The sequence below is a fragment of the Moschus berezovskii genome, chromosome 9, assembly GCF_049115385.1.
Source record: "Moschus berezovskii isolate FMDL1 chromosome 9, NW_MosBer_1.0, whole genome shotgun sequence".
NCBI lineage: Eukaryota > Metazoa > Chordata > Mammalia > Artiodactyla > Moschidae > Moschus > Moschus berezovskii.
Window position 1 is genome coordinate 47,723,157 of NC_142468.1, and position 14,203 is coordinate 47,737,359.

General features: G+C 38.6%; 1 protein-coding gene across 1 annotated transcript in view; it reads left to right on the forward strand.

The window, feature by feature from the left end:
• UNC13C (unc-13 homolog C) overlaps positions 1-14,203 on the forward strand; it is a 691,503-nt gene that overhangs the window by 13,470 nt on the left and 663,830 nt on the right. The window contains exon 2 of the mRNA XM_055436715.2: positions 5,877-9,124. Within this exon, the coding sequence (XP_055292690.2) occupies positions 6,136-9,124 (2,989 nt within the window). The 5' untranslated portion in view covers positions 5,877-6,135. The remainder of the gene's footprint in view (positions 1-5,876; positions 9,125-14,203) is intronic.

The window sequence follows — 14,203 nt, forward strand, 5'->3', positions numbered from 1 at the left end:
TTGCATTGGCAGGCAGGTTCTTTACCAGTAGGACCACCTGTATGAGTGTATAATTAAAGGGCTTCCCAGGTGGTGCTAGTGGTAAGAAACCTGCCTGCCAATGCAGGAGCCTCAGGAGACACAGTTCAATTACTGGGTCAGAAAGATTCCCTGCAGGAGGGTTGCATGACAACCCACTCTAATATCCTTGCCTGGACAATGCCTTGGACAGAGGAATCTGGTAGGTTACAGTGTATAGGGTTGCACAGAGTCAGACATGATTGAAGTGACTTAGCATGCACACATGTACGTAATTAAAGGTAATGCAACTGGAAGGTAAATATGAGATTTTGAATTCAAGTAGTTAAGTATCATGTGCTGCATATGATGATAGACTGGTCTCCCCACCCTCCTCAACCTCTTCTCCCACAAATCTTTTCCTGATATTGATTTTGTCCTGATCTGGGCAACTAACAATTTTTTTTTAAAATAGAACTTTAGAGAAGAGAGTAGATCTGTGGGTTTGTATGTGGTGCATTTTAGGACTTGTGTCCATTACCACTGGTAACATTCACTTTGTATGTAGCTGATAGCTTCATGGATCCTAGGTCTAAGGACCAAGATCTCTTTTTGCTTTAGTTGTTTTTCAGAAGGCTCTGGTGGAAGCTATTGAGAGAGAGGATAACATGGTGCTGCTCACTAGCTGTGTAATTTTGGCTGTGTCTCTTAATCTCTTTGAACCTCTTGTTTCCTCATCTCTAAAAGGACATAATAATGTCTTCTTCAGAGAGTTTCTGTGAGGATTATTTGGGATAGTTTAAGTTTCTGGAGGGCTTCCCTGGAAGCTCAGATGGTAAAGAATCTGCCCGTAATGCCGGAGACCCAGGTTTGATTCCTGGGTTGGGAAGATCCCCTGGAGAAAAGAATAGCAACCCACTGCCAGTATTCTTACCTGGAGAATTCCATACACAGACTTTAGCCTGGTGAACTACAGTCCATGTTGTCTCAAAGAGTTGGACATGAATGAGCAACTAACACATACACGTTTCTAAAACATAACAGGTGCTCATTAAATGTTAGCTTCCTGCTCTATCCTGGCCACTTGCTTGAAGGAAGTTCTGCAGGTGATATTTGAGACTCACTAGCCTTGTTAGGGTCTTCCCAGGTGGCTCAGTGATTAAAAAATCTGTCTGCAATGCAGGAGATGTGAGATGGATTTCTGGGTCAAGAAGATCCCCTGGAGAAGGAAATGGCAACCCACTCCAGTATTCTTGCCTGGGAAATCCCATGGACAGAGGAGCCTAGCGGGTTACAGTCCATGGGGTCGCAAAAAGTGTTAAATGTGACTTAGCGATAAAGCAACAACAAACTTTGTTAAGGTAGCTATGGCTTTGTAATGAAATTGTAACAGAGATTGAGAAAGAGAACCCAGTAACTGGGAAGGTAAGATTTCTATATTGGAAATTTGCCTCTGGACCATGTAGGTATAAAGCATTCTCTGTTTCCCCTCCAATTGCTTCTTTTTAGTATTTTTTTTTCTTTGTTTGTTTTTCATGTCATCCTCCAGCTTAGTCAGATTCCTAGGTTGCCTCCCACTTCTATCTACCTTAATTTTCACAACAGATACCACGTGATGAACCTTCTGTGAATACTTCTTTCATCTTTTCAACATACTTCTTAGTTCTAATGGTAACTAATAGGTACTGGGCTCTGCACTATTTTAGATACTCTTCTAAGAACTTTACATGTGTTAACTCGTTATAATTATCCCATGAGGAGATACTATTTTTGTCCCAGTTTAATCAGTGCACAAGTGGTTCCCTTATCTCCACATCCTCTCCAGCAATTATTGTTTGTTGACTTTTTGATGATGGCTACTCTGACTGATGAGAGGTAATACCTCATTGTAGGGTTTATTTGTATTTCTCTTAAAATTAGTGACATTGAGCATCTTTCACGTGCCTCTTGGCCATCTGTATGTCTTCCTTGGACAAATGTCTGTTTAGGTCTTCTGTCCATTTTTTGGTCGGGTTTTTTTTTGTTGTTGTTGTTGTTATTGCGCTGCATGAACTGTGTATATTTTGGAGAAACTAACAATATTGTAAAGCAACTGTACTCCAATAAAAAATAAAAATAATATGGAATAAAAAAAAGAAAAAAATGTACAAGTGAAGGCAGTATAGAAGTGACTTTCTCATGCTTATATGGCTAATATGCCTCATCCAGAAGCTGTGCTGAAAACCATAAACCATTAGTGCCCCCTCATCAAATGGAGATTCGGAACCTAAGTTTCAGAGATTTGCACATTCTATTTACATTTTGTCCATGCAGACCCATCCTCCTTTAGTTCCCATCTCTCTCCAAGGTGGGTGCTCCTTCATTTTTAAGATGATGTGAATGCTTGTGATGCCTACCTTCTGCATATACTGATTTTCTTTATCTGGATCATTTAAGGCCAAGTTCAGCTAGTTCAGGCTTCTTGGAATCTTTATAACCCATCTTCAGATTTATGGGCTTGTTATTGTTCATTCATACATTTGTGCATGTCTTTATTTATTTGCCCAACAGATATTGTAAGTCTAATAAATATCAAGCAATTTGAATATTTAAAGTTAAATAGATCACAGCCCCTGCCCCCTCAAATCACATTTTAGATATAGACACATAAATATATCACACAAATAACTGTTATATTCTAAGAATTACCGTAACAAATGTGCATTCAAGGCATTGTGGGAGCACAGAGGAGGAAGTGCTGGAGTCTAAAGGAGGTCAAATAAGACGATGCTAATCACTGCTGGATCTAAGATGTTTAGTTGCCTTAGAGACATTCATGAGTAAGATGTGGGGATAGAGGGGACGGGAAAGAAATGAAGCCAAAAGGAACAGCATGGACAAAGGCACGTTGGTGAGGCAGCAATGCAGTGGTCACAGAACTGTTACTATTTCAGTGTGTCTTAGGCAGACATGCTTCTGGAAGTGACAGGGCATGAAACTACTGAGACAGTGATTTAAGTGGAAGGATTTATATCTTTTAAATGTATTAGTTTTATGAATGGTTGATTTGAGAGAAGATCCAACTTAGAGTTAGGAAGACCTTATAGGATACAATTGTAGTAGTCCAGATGAGAAACTGTGAAGTTCAGCACGGAGGCATCACTTGTGGGATGAGTGAACATATATAGGGTATGGAAACAGGATGGATCATACTGAATCTAGAATGATTCCTGGGTATATGTCTTGGGGAAGTCAATAATTAGGATATGATATTAAATTGAGAGTAATGATTCAAGAAAATGACTAGGTGTTGGATGGAGTTTATATTTGGACAACCAGCTGATGATATTTAATAAGTGACTGAAATGTGGGTTAGTTTCTAACTTTCTGTGAGTTTGGAGGTAAGTAAGCCTCTGTGAAACCATCACCAAGATTGTGTTATGAACACAAGATCTACCCTCTTAGCAAAATTTTGGGTAGGCAGTATTATTAACTAAAGGCACTGTGACGTACAGTAGGTCTTCAGGGCTTATTCAACTCGCATGACTGAAACATTGTACCTTTTGGACCAATTCTTCAATAACTATTTATTGAATATTTTTGTGTATGCTGGGTTCAGGATGTTTGAAACTGGACAAGTCATATTCTTACCATTAAATAGGACATAGTCCAGGGGATGGAAACAGGAATGAGAGTACAGTAGGGAAGAATATGTATTGCTTACGCACTGGCTTGCGGGAAAGTGTGGCAAAGAGAGGGAAAAGCTTGGTGTGGGTGTTCAGTGAAGTCTTCACTGAACAAATGATTCTGAAGCTGAAACACAATTTTTACAGACAAGGAGGGCTAGACATGAATGATATTCTAGGTGGAGAGAACAGAAAAGTTATTGAGGTATGAAACAGAGTAGAGCCTGTAGTGAATAACAAGTTATTCCATGTGGTTAGAATACAGAATAAGTGAGTTCATCTGTGCAACTGTGTCTACATACCCTCAGGTTTGCATTTTGAAGCAGGGCATCATTGCAGGTTAAATTTTCCTATTCAAAATTGTTCCAATCATTATTGTCTAGAACAATAGCTCTGAACTAGTAACACAGGTCAGGGAGTCTAAACACAATTTCATGAAAATATTAGAGGCATTGACAAAATTGCTGCTTTCATCTAAACAAAAAACAGGTATTTGTTTCAAGGTTTGGGAAACCCAGGATCTTAGACAGAGTGATTAGTAGAACAATTTGTTTTATTGAAGTTGGCTTTAAAATAATTTATCTACTCTACTGCTACTTAACTTCCCAAAGTGTCTCTTTCTTTCCCCACAGTAGAGGTTGCATAGGGGTACAATAAGTGTTTTTTGAATTGAATTCAGAAATTAATTTCTTGACATTTTTATTAGTAGAAAACAGGTCCTGGCATGTAATTCTGAATGAATGGCAAATTGTTTCAGACAAGCAAAATTTGACTCTGACTGTTTATAAAATCCACAAGACATGGATTTAGAGTCTGTCTCTCTCCTCCATCTTTTTGCTTCCTTCTTGCATTGCAGTGCCCTGTCTCTTATGAAGCTTGGCTCCTGGCCAGAGAATGTATTCCCCAAGTCCCTGCAGAATCCTAGTGAAGTGAAATTGGCAGATTTCCAAATGGAGGCAGCTGATAAAGAGCCATCAGGCTCCTAAAACAATGTGCAGTTTATGATGTATTATTTAAAGAATTAAACATTTATCTACTCAAATCCATAATTTGATATCAACAAAGATTTTTGGTCATTACTATTATTCTATGATATATTTCAGTAATGAAATAGTTCAAGTCAACAAAATTATATGTGAATACCTATTACATACAAGGCATAGTGCTGGTAAACCAGCAGAATTAATGTAAACTGTCGTCATCTTCACGTAATTCAAGAAGTTAACTATCACAAATATGACTTCGTTATGTGATCATTTACATTAAAAACACCAAATCATAGGAAGAATTATATATCTAACCAATTTTTTATTATCTTTAGACATGTTTTAATTGTGGTACAATTTCGTTTTGTGATTTGGCACTCTATCTTCAGTTATGATCTTAACCCTAGGGATAGGTTTCCTGCCACCTGCACAAGTCTGCACTGGTTGGTTAGGGTGGCTTTGCTTTTCCAAGCCACATTCTCTAAGAACTTAGATGTATTATCCTTATTTTCAAATATAAGGTTTTCCTATTGTTTTTTTGTTGTTATTATATGCCTAAATATTATATAATTGTCAATATTTTTCAATTTATGATACTCCATTGACAAATTTGATGTCTATACAGGATGCATTTTCTCTTGGTATTTACATCATGCTATGAGGAAATATTTTCTTACTTGGATTTCTTTAACCATTATTTAAGAAATTATCAATCATTGAATACCTAGAAAAGACTATTTGAATACCTAGTAAGACTATTTGAATAAGAAAAAATCTTACATACATGAATAATATTAATTCAGTGAATTTTAAATGTTTGAGGTGGGGCAAATATATTTCAATTGAAATGTAATATTTGTATAAATGTAATTTTAGGAAAAGATATAAAGTGGAAATGATAAGCTCATATAGTGAATATGTAATAGTTATTAAAATTTGCCTGTCATCTTATACAAACTTTTCTAAATAATTACTATTACCTTTACTAATATTTTAACTGTGTCTACCCATAAGTGATTTATGAAAAGGAAATGATAATTTAAACATAGTTATCGGTTCTGCTTTCCTTACCTCGTTGTTTTAAAAGTGTGTGTTGAAATTCAGATATTTCTGTGTCCCCTCTGCAATTTTTCACACACTGTGTATCTTGAATAGTTTTGAAAACTGTTAGCCATGGGCTAAATCTAGGATCGAATTCTGATATTCGCTTTGCAATTCCTTTTTTTAGGTACTGCCTGAAGTTACGTGGGAATGAGAGAGACTCATGAAACCCCTCCTTCAAGAGAGAATGAATGTCTTTCATAAATGGAGCCTGGTTTCTGCTTTTCCCAGGACTGTGACACTGTGGCAGCCAGAGCGGTCCTTCCTGCTGTTTTCACCGATTCACAGAACATCTGAATAGTGATGCTGGCCTTGGATTTACAGAGTTCCATCCTGATACATTATTTACTTCCTTGGGACAGAAAAGCTTGCACTAATTGCTCTCCATGGTGGCTAATCTTTTCAAGAGCCTGATTTTACCTTACATCCATAAGCTTTGCAAAGGAATGTTTACAAAGAAATTGGGAAATACAACCAAAAAAAAGAATCGTCAGCCAAAAAAAGATCAAGACCTTCCTGTTGCTGGCCAGACCAAAACCCCAAAATTTTCTAACACCTTGAAAAGCACAGTAAAGAAGCTTGCAAAGTGTCCATCCACGCGTCACTTACCCACTGAAGAAGAGGGGGCTAACGAAGAATTTTCTCTCTCCCCCACATTCAGTTACCGGGTAGCTATTGCCAATGGCCTCCAGAAGAATATTCACGTAACCAACGGTGATCATGAGGAGCTCCTTCAGGAGTTATCTTCCATTGAGAGTTCCTACTCAGAATCACTCAGTGAACTAAGGAGCAGTACAGAAAACCAGGAGCAGTCAACACACATGATGCCAGTTAGACGCAACAGGAAGAGCTCTAGCAGCCTGGCACCCTCAGAGGGGAGCTCCGATGGGGAACGCACTCTGCATAGCTTAAAGCTAGGAGCTTTGCGCAAACTGAGGAAATGGAAAAAGAGTCAAGAGTGTGTCTCCTCGGATTCAGAGTTGAGTGCAATGAAGAAAACCTGGGGAATCAGAAGCAAATCTTTGGACAGAACTGCCCGAAACCCAAAGACCAATGCCTTGGAGCCTGGATTCAGTTCCTCTGGCTGCATTAGCCAAACGCAGGATGTCATGGAAATGATCTTCAAGGAACTTCAGGGAATAAGTCAGATTGAAACAGAACTTTCTGAACTCCGAGGGCATGTCAATGCTCTGAAGCATTCCATTGATGAGATCTCCAGCAGCGTGGAGGTTGTGCAAAGTGAAATTGAGCAGCTGCGGACAGGGTTTGTCCAGTCTCGGAGGGAAACTAGAGACATCCATGATTATATTAAACACTTAGGTCATGTGGGAAGCAAGGCAAGCCTGAGATTTTTAAATGTGCCCGAAGAAAGATTTGAATACACTGAAAGTGTGGTGTACCAAATTCTAATAGATAAATTGGGTTTTTCTGATGCACCAAATGCTATTAAAGTTGAATTTGCTCAGAGGATAGGACACCAAAGGGATTGCCCCAATGCAAAGCCTCGACCCATCCTTGTGTACTTTGAAAGCCCTCAGCAAAGGGATTCAGTCTTAAAAAAATCCTATAAACTCAAAGGCACAGGCATCGGAATCTCAACAGACATTCTTACTCATGACATCAAAGAAAGAAAAGAAAGAGGGATACCATCCTCCCAGACATATGAGAGCATGGACATAAAGCTGTCTACTCCAGAGCCCAGACTTAAGAAGAACAGTTGGCACTCTCCTGATGACAGTGATGCAGAGCTGGCATCTGACCTCAATAGAAACAGTTATGCTGTGCTTTCCAAGTCAGAGTTTCCAACAAAAGGAAGTGCTTCCAAGTCAAGTTCAAAATCACACAATGCTAGAGCCAAAAATAAAATTGCTAGTAGCAGCAAAATTGCAAATAAATCAGAATATGATAAAATTTCTTCACATTTGCCAGAATCGGATAACTTGGCCAAACAAACCACAACCCATTATGCAGATGTGACAACTCTCTGGCACTCACAGAGTGATTTTTTCACTGCTAAACTTAGCCGTTCTGAATCTGATTTTTCAAAATTGTGTCAATCTTATTCAGAGGATTTTTCAGAAAATCAGCTTTTCACTAGAACTAATGGAAGCTCCCTCCTGTCTTCTTCAGACCGGGAACTTTGGCAGAGGAAACAGGAGGGCACCCCTACCATATACGACAGCCCTCAGGATCAGGGTTTGAATGGGGCTCCTCAGGGTGTCCAAGTGCAGAATGAAATTGAGAACACAGAAACCGTGGACAGTGGAGTGAGTAATGGCATGGTGTGTGCATCTGGAGACCGGAGCCACTACAGTGATTCTCAGCTCTCTTTACATGAAGACCTTTCTCCATGGAAAGAATGGAATCAAGAAGAGCAAGGAGCCGATTTAGGTTTAGATTCATCTACCCAGGAAGCTTTTGACTATGACACAAACAGTCTATCTGATCAACAACTTGATGTTTACCATAAAGACCTAGAAGACTTGGGAAAGGGCCACAGTGACCTTCAGGATGACTCTGAGAGCTATGATTTAACCCAAGATGACAACTCATCTCCATGCCCTGGGCTGGATAATGAACCACAAGGACAGTGGGTTGGCCAGTATAATTCTTATCAGGAACCTAATTCTAATGAGCTGTACCAAAACCAAAACCAGTTGTCCATGATGTATCGAAGTCAAAGTGAATTGCAAAGTGATGATTCAGAGGATGCACCACCCAAATCTTGGCATAGTCGATTAAGCATTGACCTTTCCGATAAGGCTTTCAGCTTCCCAAAACTTGGATCTACACTACAGAGAGCTAAATCAGCCTTGGAAGTGGTATGGAACAAAAGCACACAGAGTCTCAGTGGATATGAGGACAGCGGCTCTTCCTTAATGGGGAGATTTCGGACATTATCCCAATCAACTGCAAATGAATCGAGTACAACCCTTGACTCTGATGTCTACACAGAACCTTATTATTACAAAGCAGAGGATGAAGAGGACTATAGTGAACCAGTGGCTGATAATGAAACAGATTATGTTGAAGTAATGGAACAAGTCCTTGCTAAGCTAGAAAACAGGACTAGTGTTACTGAAACAGATGATCAAATGCAGGAGTATGATCACCCTTCATATGAAACCCCTTATGAAACCCCACAAGAAGAGGGTTATGATGGTCAGGCAGATGATGTGGTTAGTGAAGGGGGATTGGAACCCTTAAATGAAGCACCAGCTGAAATGGAAATGAAAGAAGATGAAAACCAAAACATCCCTGAACAACCAGTGGAAGCCACAAAGCCAAAGCGGATTCGTCCCTCTTTCAAAGAAGCAGCTTTGAAAGCCTATAAGAAGCAAATGGAAGAATTGGAAGAGAAGATCCTGGCTGGAGGTATTTATGTTTAACCGCTTTATTATGAGCTCATTGGGTTGTGTTCTTTAGAATATGTTCTGTGTTTACTCTTGGGAGAAGGAATTTAGTTTCAAGGAATTTGCATGTTTATTCTGAGAAGAAGGTTAGTTTACTTGGCTCCCTCAACAAGCTGGGCTTGACAAATTAAAATCAAGGTGCTTTCAAATAGGTCATATTAAAATAAGCACTATACTCCATGGATCAAGATTTCTGTGCTAGGATTAGTCAAAAAATGCCCTTCATATTTCCAACTTAATGGCATCAGGTATCAAAGGAAGGGTGGGTGAAATCAAAGAGCAGCCTGGGGCCTACATTTTGGTTCTGTATAGGGATTGGGAAAAAGATAAACTTAAAGAATTAAGAAAGATAGATTCTTAGATTTACCACTCCTTTCCCCATCAATATTGTACTTTGGAACATGCTAGCAGGAAGGACTACGTCTACACAGCCAACCCCATCCTGAACCATGGAGGACCACACCTTCACTCACTACCTACTGATGTAGCTGAGGGAGGACATTAAAGTCCTAGACTGTGCCTGAACAGTCACAAGTCACTCTTTTGAAGGAGTCAGTAAGGGGATAGAGAAAAGTATCTTCCTCCTAAAGAATGAAGTAGAAGTCTCTTAACCATTATGGAAATGGAAACAGTACCTTACCTAATAACTTTCATTGACCTCCTAGGGGAACAATTTTGGATCATATACTTTTGAAAAGTAGCTGCATATAAGTAAAGGTTTTGTTGGCTTTTAATTTCTCAACCAAACTTTATCTCAATCCCTTAACATTTACTTTATTTGCATGCTTATCTCTTTATATCTTTGGGATAGTTTGATATAATCTCAGTTTTAATTGATCATATACTGTTAATGGTTTCTTTGAATATGGAAATGTCATCTTTAAAATACTCTGCATAATACTTCATAAAGTTATATATTTATATGATCAAACATTACTTGCTTTATAAAATAATATGATAATTTATCTGTCTGATAGCTGATTATGGTTTCATTTTCTGTGATCAGATACTACTTCAAACTGGTCATGTTTTGGCTGACATGTGTGGATCATTGACTAAACAGATACCTTCATGATTAAACTATTTTAGGCCCTAAAACAATTGAAATAACTATTAGGATTCTCTGCTCTAAGATTCTGTTCATATAAAACAGCATATCTTATGCAATTTTTTTAAAGAACATAAGTCAAGGGCATCTTGGGTACATTGGCTATGTTTCTTGGTTGTTATTTTTAAAGGGAAGAGTTCTCAACTATTTTTAAAATTGATTTGAAAGGGCAAAGTAGTCAAAATTTTATGTAAATAAAATGCATACTGGAATATCTTATTTTGGAGTGACTTTTAATATTAGATATTCTTATTACTGAAACTGAGTTTCATAGTTTCAGTTCATAGTTCAAAGCCTGAAATACAGGTCAGGCTTTTGACATTATATTTTACTTATTATGGATTCAGAGAGATCTACTCAAAAGCATAAGGATAAGCAGAGTGTGTGGGTGTGTGTGTTTGTTGTAGTGTAGCACATGAATGTTTTCATACCAAATGGTTAAGGTATCCAAAATGTTCCGTTCCGTTCCGTCGCTCAGTCGTGTCCCGACTCTATGCGACCCTGTGGACTGTAGCCTACCAGGCTTCTCCGTCCATGGGATTCTCCAGGCAAGAATACTGGAGTGGGTTACCGTTTCCTTCTCCAGGGGATCTTCCCGACCTAGGGATCGAAGCCGGGTCTCCTGCATTGGAGGCAGACGCTTTAACCTCTGAGCCACCAGGGAAGCCCATCCAAAATGTTAGGCAATATTAAAAATACAATGAAACCATATGTTTCAGAAAAATGTGGGTCTTCATCAACTTATAAAAAAATCCCAAATTACCAAACTTTTGCAAGGTAGTTTGTTACTTATAATGACTATTTACATAGCTAAAATCCTAGTCTTTCAATGGTACTTATCCTCAGAAAACATGAATTCATTTGGTTATTCACACAGCACCCACTTCGGAATCCTAAGATAGGTAAAACAATTGTGTACCACATACCTAACATACCAGGTGTGTCATACCTGACACACTGACTCCAGAGGACTCAGACCACTCTACCGTCTTGGAACTTGGCTTGTTGTCCTATGCGCCAACTTTGAATGGAATCTGTTAGATATCATTTATCCTACAGGAAATCATACATACATCTTTAAGATGCTCTCTGATGGCTTGAAAGGCACCAGATTGACTACCCAGGAGGTTGCAGTAGCCTAGATTTTAAAGGCCATCTCTTCTCTCTTTGGCAGCAGTCAGGCAGTTGTCCCCCTCCTGTGACACCAATATGCCTCATGAGGAAGGGCAGCCAAGGGAGGGCATTTTTCAGGCCCCTTCCCGGTTCAGAGCATCCCAATGAGGTGCCAATCGTCATGATGGATTCTGTGCCCATGGCCATCTGCTTACTGGGCTTTGGGCAGATGCCAGCGCATTTTTCTCTTCCTGATGATGCAGTCACCATTAGGTAGTAGTGCTGTCTTCTCTCCATTACTGACCTGGCAAGATTGAACTTTAGATCTCTTGCTCTAAACAATGTGGGAGGTGTTTCTCCTGACAGAGCTTGATGGAATTGTTGGCTTATGAATTTGAATCAATTATTTCAACTTTTGTCTTCAGGGTCCTGGTAAAGAGGGACTTTTTAAAGACCCCAGTGTACATGGATGTTTGATGCTGGTTTATATGAGAATCTTAACTTTGAACAGCAGGCCAATCAGAAGAGAGATTTTAGTCTATGTGTAACCAGAACCTCCATGAGGCCATATTCTTCCCTTGCTGCTGGACCCTATGTGTGTAACTGGTCTGAAACACACCATGATGGTGAATATCTGATCCCCTCCCCTTAGCCTTTTACCACCCATCAACTGGAATTTTAATTAATATCTCCTCTGAATTTCCCTATACCTATTTCTTGGAGCTCTGGTGTCCACCCTTATAATGACAATTTATCTGTATTCCTTATATTCTCTTCTAAGCTGTAATCTGAGGGTCAGAAGTCTTGTCTTTTCATCCTTTCATTTGCACTGTGCCTAGATCAGTGCTTTATACAGAGATGGCACTGAATATGTTGGATGAATGCCTACATCAAAGGAAGCAGGATACTGAATAAAAAACATGAGCTTTCAAGTAAAATCCAAATCCAAACTGTGGCCTTTAATTGATCAACTGTGCCTTTATTTCCTAGGGGTTCAGAAGTATGATCAGAGATGCAAACTTATTATTGAGCACTATTATATACCAGGCATTTCCCCAGCAGTTTATCTATCTTTTTATTCCTTTCCCTCTTACAGAATAACTATAAATTTGATTCCATTATTATCTCATTTTACAGGTGAGGAAACTGAGATGCGGAAAGCTTACATAACTTGTTCAGTGTCATACAGGTAGTAAGATGGTGAATGCAGAATTAAATAGATGGTTAATTTGGTTTTTGAGAGCATCCATATGCTTACTCACCTCAAAGATTGTTTCGTTCATGTTTTAAGGTGGAGAGACATGATGAAAGATGGACGTAACCTTGGCCACAGGCAGGGCTCATTCCAACTAAAGGATTTTCACAAGAAAATAGGAATACTATGAAAAACACTGAGGTTTTATTGCGAAATAGTTTATTCTCAGTTTTTCTAGTCTAAATGCATGGTTCATCTTATAAATCAAGGCTTTTAGAGCCCAAAAAATACTGTACAACAGATGTTTGAGGGATGATGTTCTAAAGTCTGAGTACACTTTACCAGGAATTAGATTCTAAAGTCGGTTTGAAGTAAGTTTTTCAAGCAAAATAGTAAAAAATGTTTTGTTTTGAAATGTCATTTCCAGGCTGCCTGTAGGTTCTGGAAGAGGCTATTGCTAGACAGGATTGTAAAGTCCATGAGTGAATTGCCCTTTCCATTGCTACTGTAATGCCAGAGCCTGCCCCAGTATCTGGCATATTTATCTAGTCCACAAATAAATATATATTTGTGGACTAGATAAATAAATGCTAGACTCCTCTCTAGTTCCGTGGAGAATTCTTAGAATTCAAATAAACTTTAAATTTCTTTGTTTCTATTAAAAAGACTTTTTAAATTAGATATATTTTAATATAGTACAAAGGGAAGAATGTGATGGAGAGTGAAAATGATTTTTCTCACCTTTGGCTCAGTTAATCACATCTTTCTTTCTATGATGATGTTTTCTTATACATCTCTAAAAACTTACCTGAAGATATTTAAATTCCAGATTTAATATTGAAGAATAAATATTTCAACTAAGTTTTGGAGGCTTGTTGGCCCAAGTTTATCTATCAAGAGGTGTTTCCTCAACTTTTGAACATCTCTGGGCCTCCGCCGTGGAGAGCCCAGCTCAGGAGCTATGAAGTCTGCCTTTTTAGCATGTTCTCTGATGCAAGCGTGCATCATAGCACAGTTGAAGAGTGCTGCTTAGCACTGTGTAGCAAATATTATACCTGCCCACGTGGGATTGTTTCATCTCCTCTTTTCTAATTGGAGAAGATAGAATCAGTGTAAGAAAATGTGTGAATAATTTGCTTAAAATGAAGAATGATTTATGATTCTCCAGAGCAGCAGGTTATTACACTTATGAGGAGGTTTTGGTAATTTCTACACATTAAAATATAGAGAATCAATATATATAGTCCTTGAAATGTAAACATCCTTCTTCAAGGCAAGTATAACAGTACTAGTAATAACAGAAGGCAGCCCATTTGTAAAATGTTCTATTTAAAATCAGTGCATAGCAATACAGTTTTGGTTTAGTATTGTTTGCTTCCAAATACTCGATAATTACCTAACATATCAAGTGATTGTCTTGGTTTTTGAGACAGGTTATAATCTATGTGAGGAGTGAAGGGGCCAAGGATCCTTACAGGCAGTGGAAACAGCTAGCATCTCTGCTTCTTGCTAGACAGAAAGCCCAAAATGCTCAAGGGAGTAGTTTTTTAGTAGACAGGATTGGTGCTCAAAAGAACACATGTGTTTATAAATCACTTGAGTGGGGAGACAGGTAATGGTGGTGT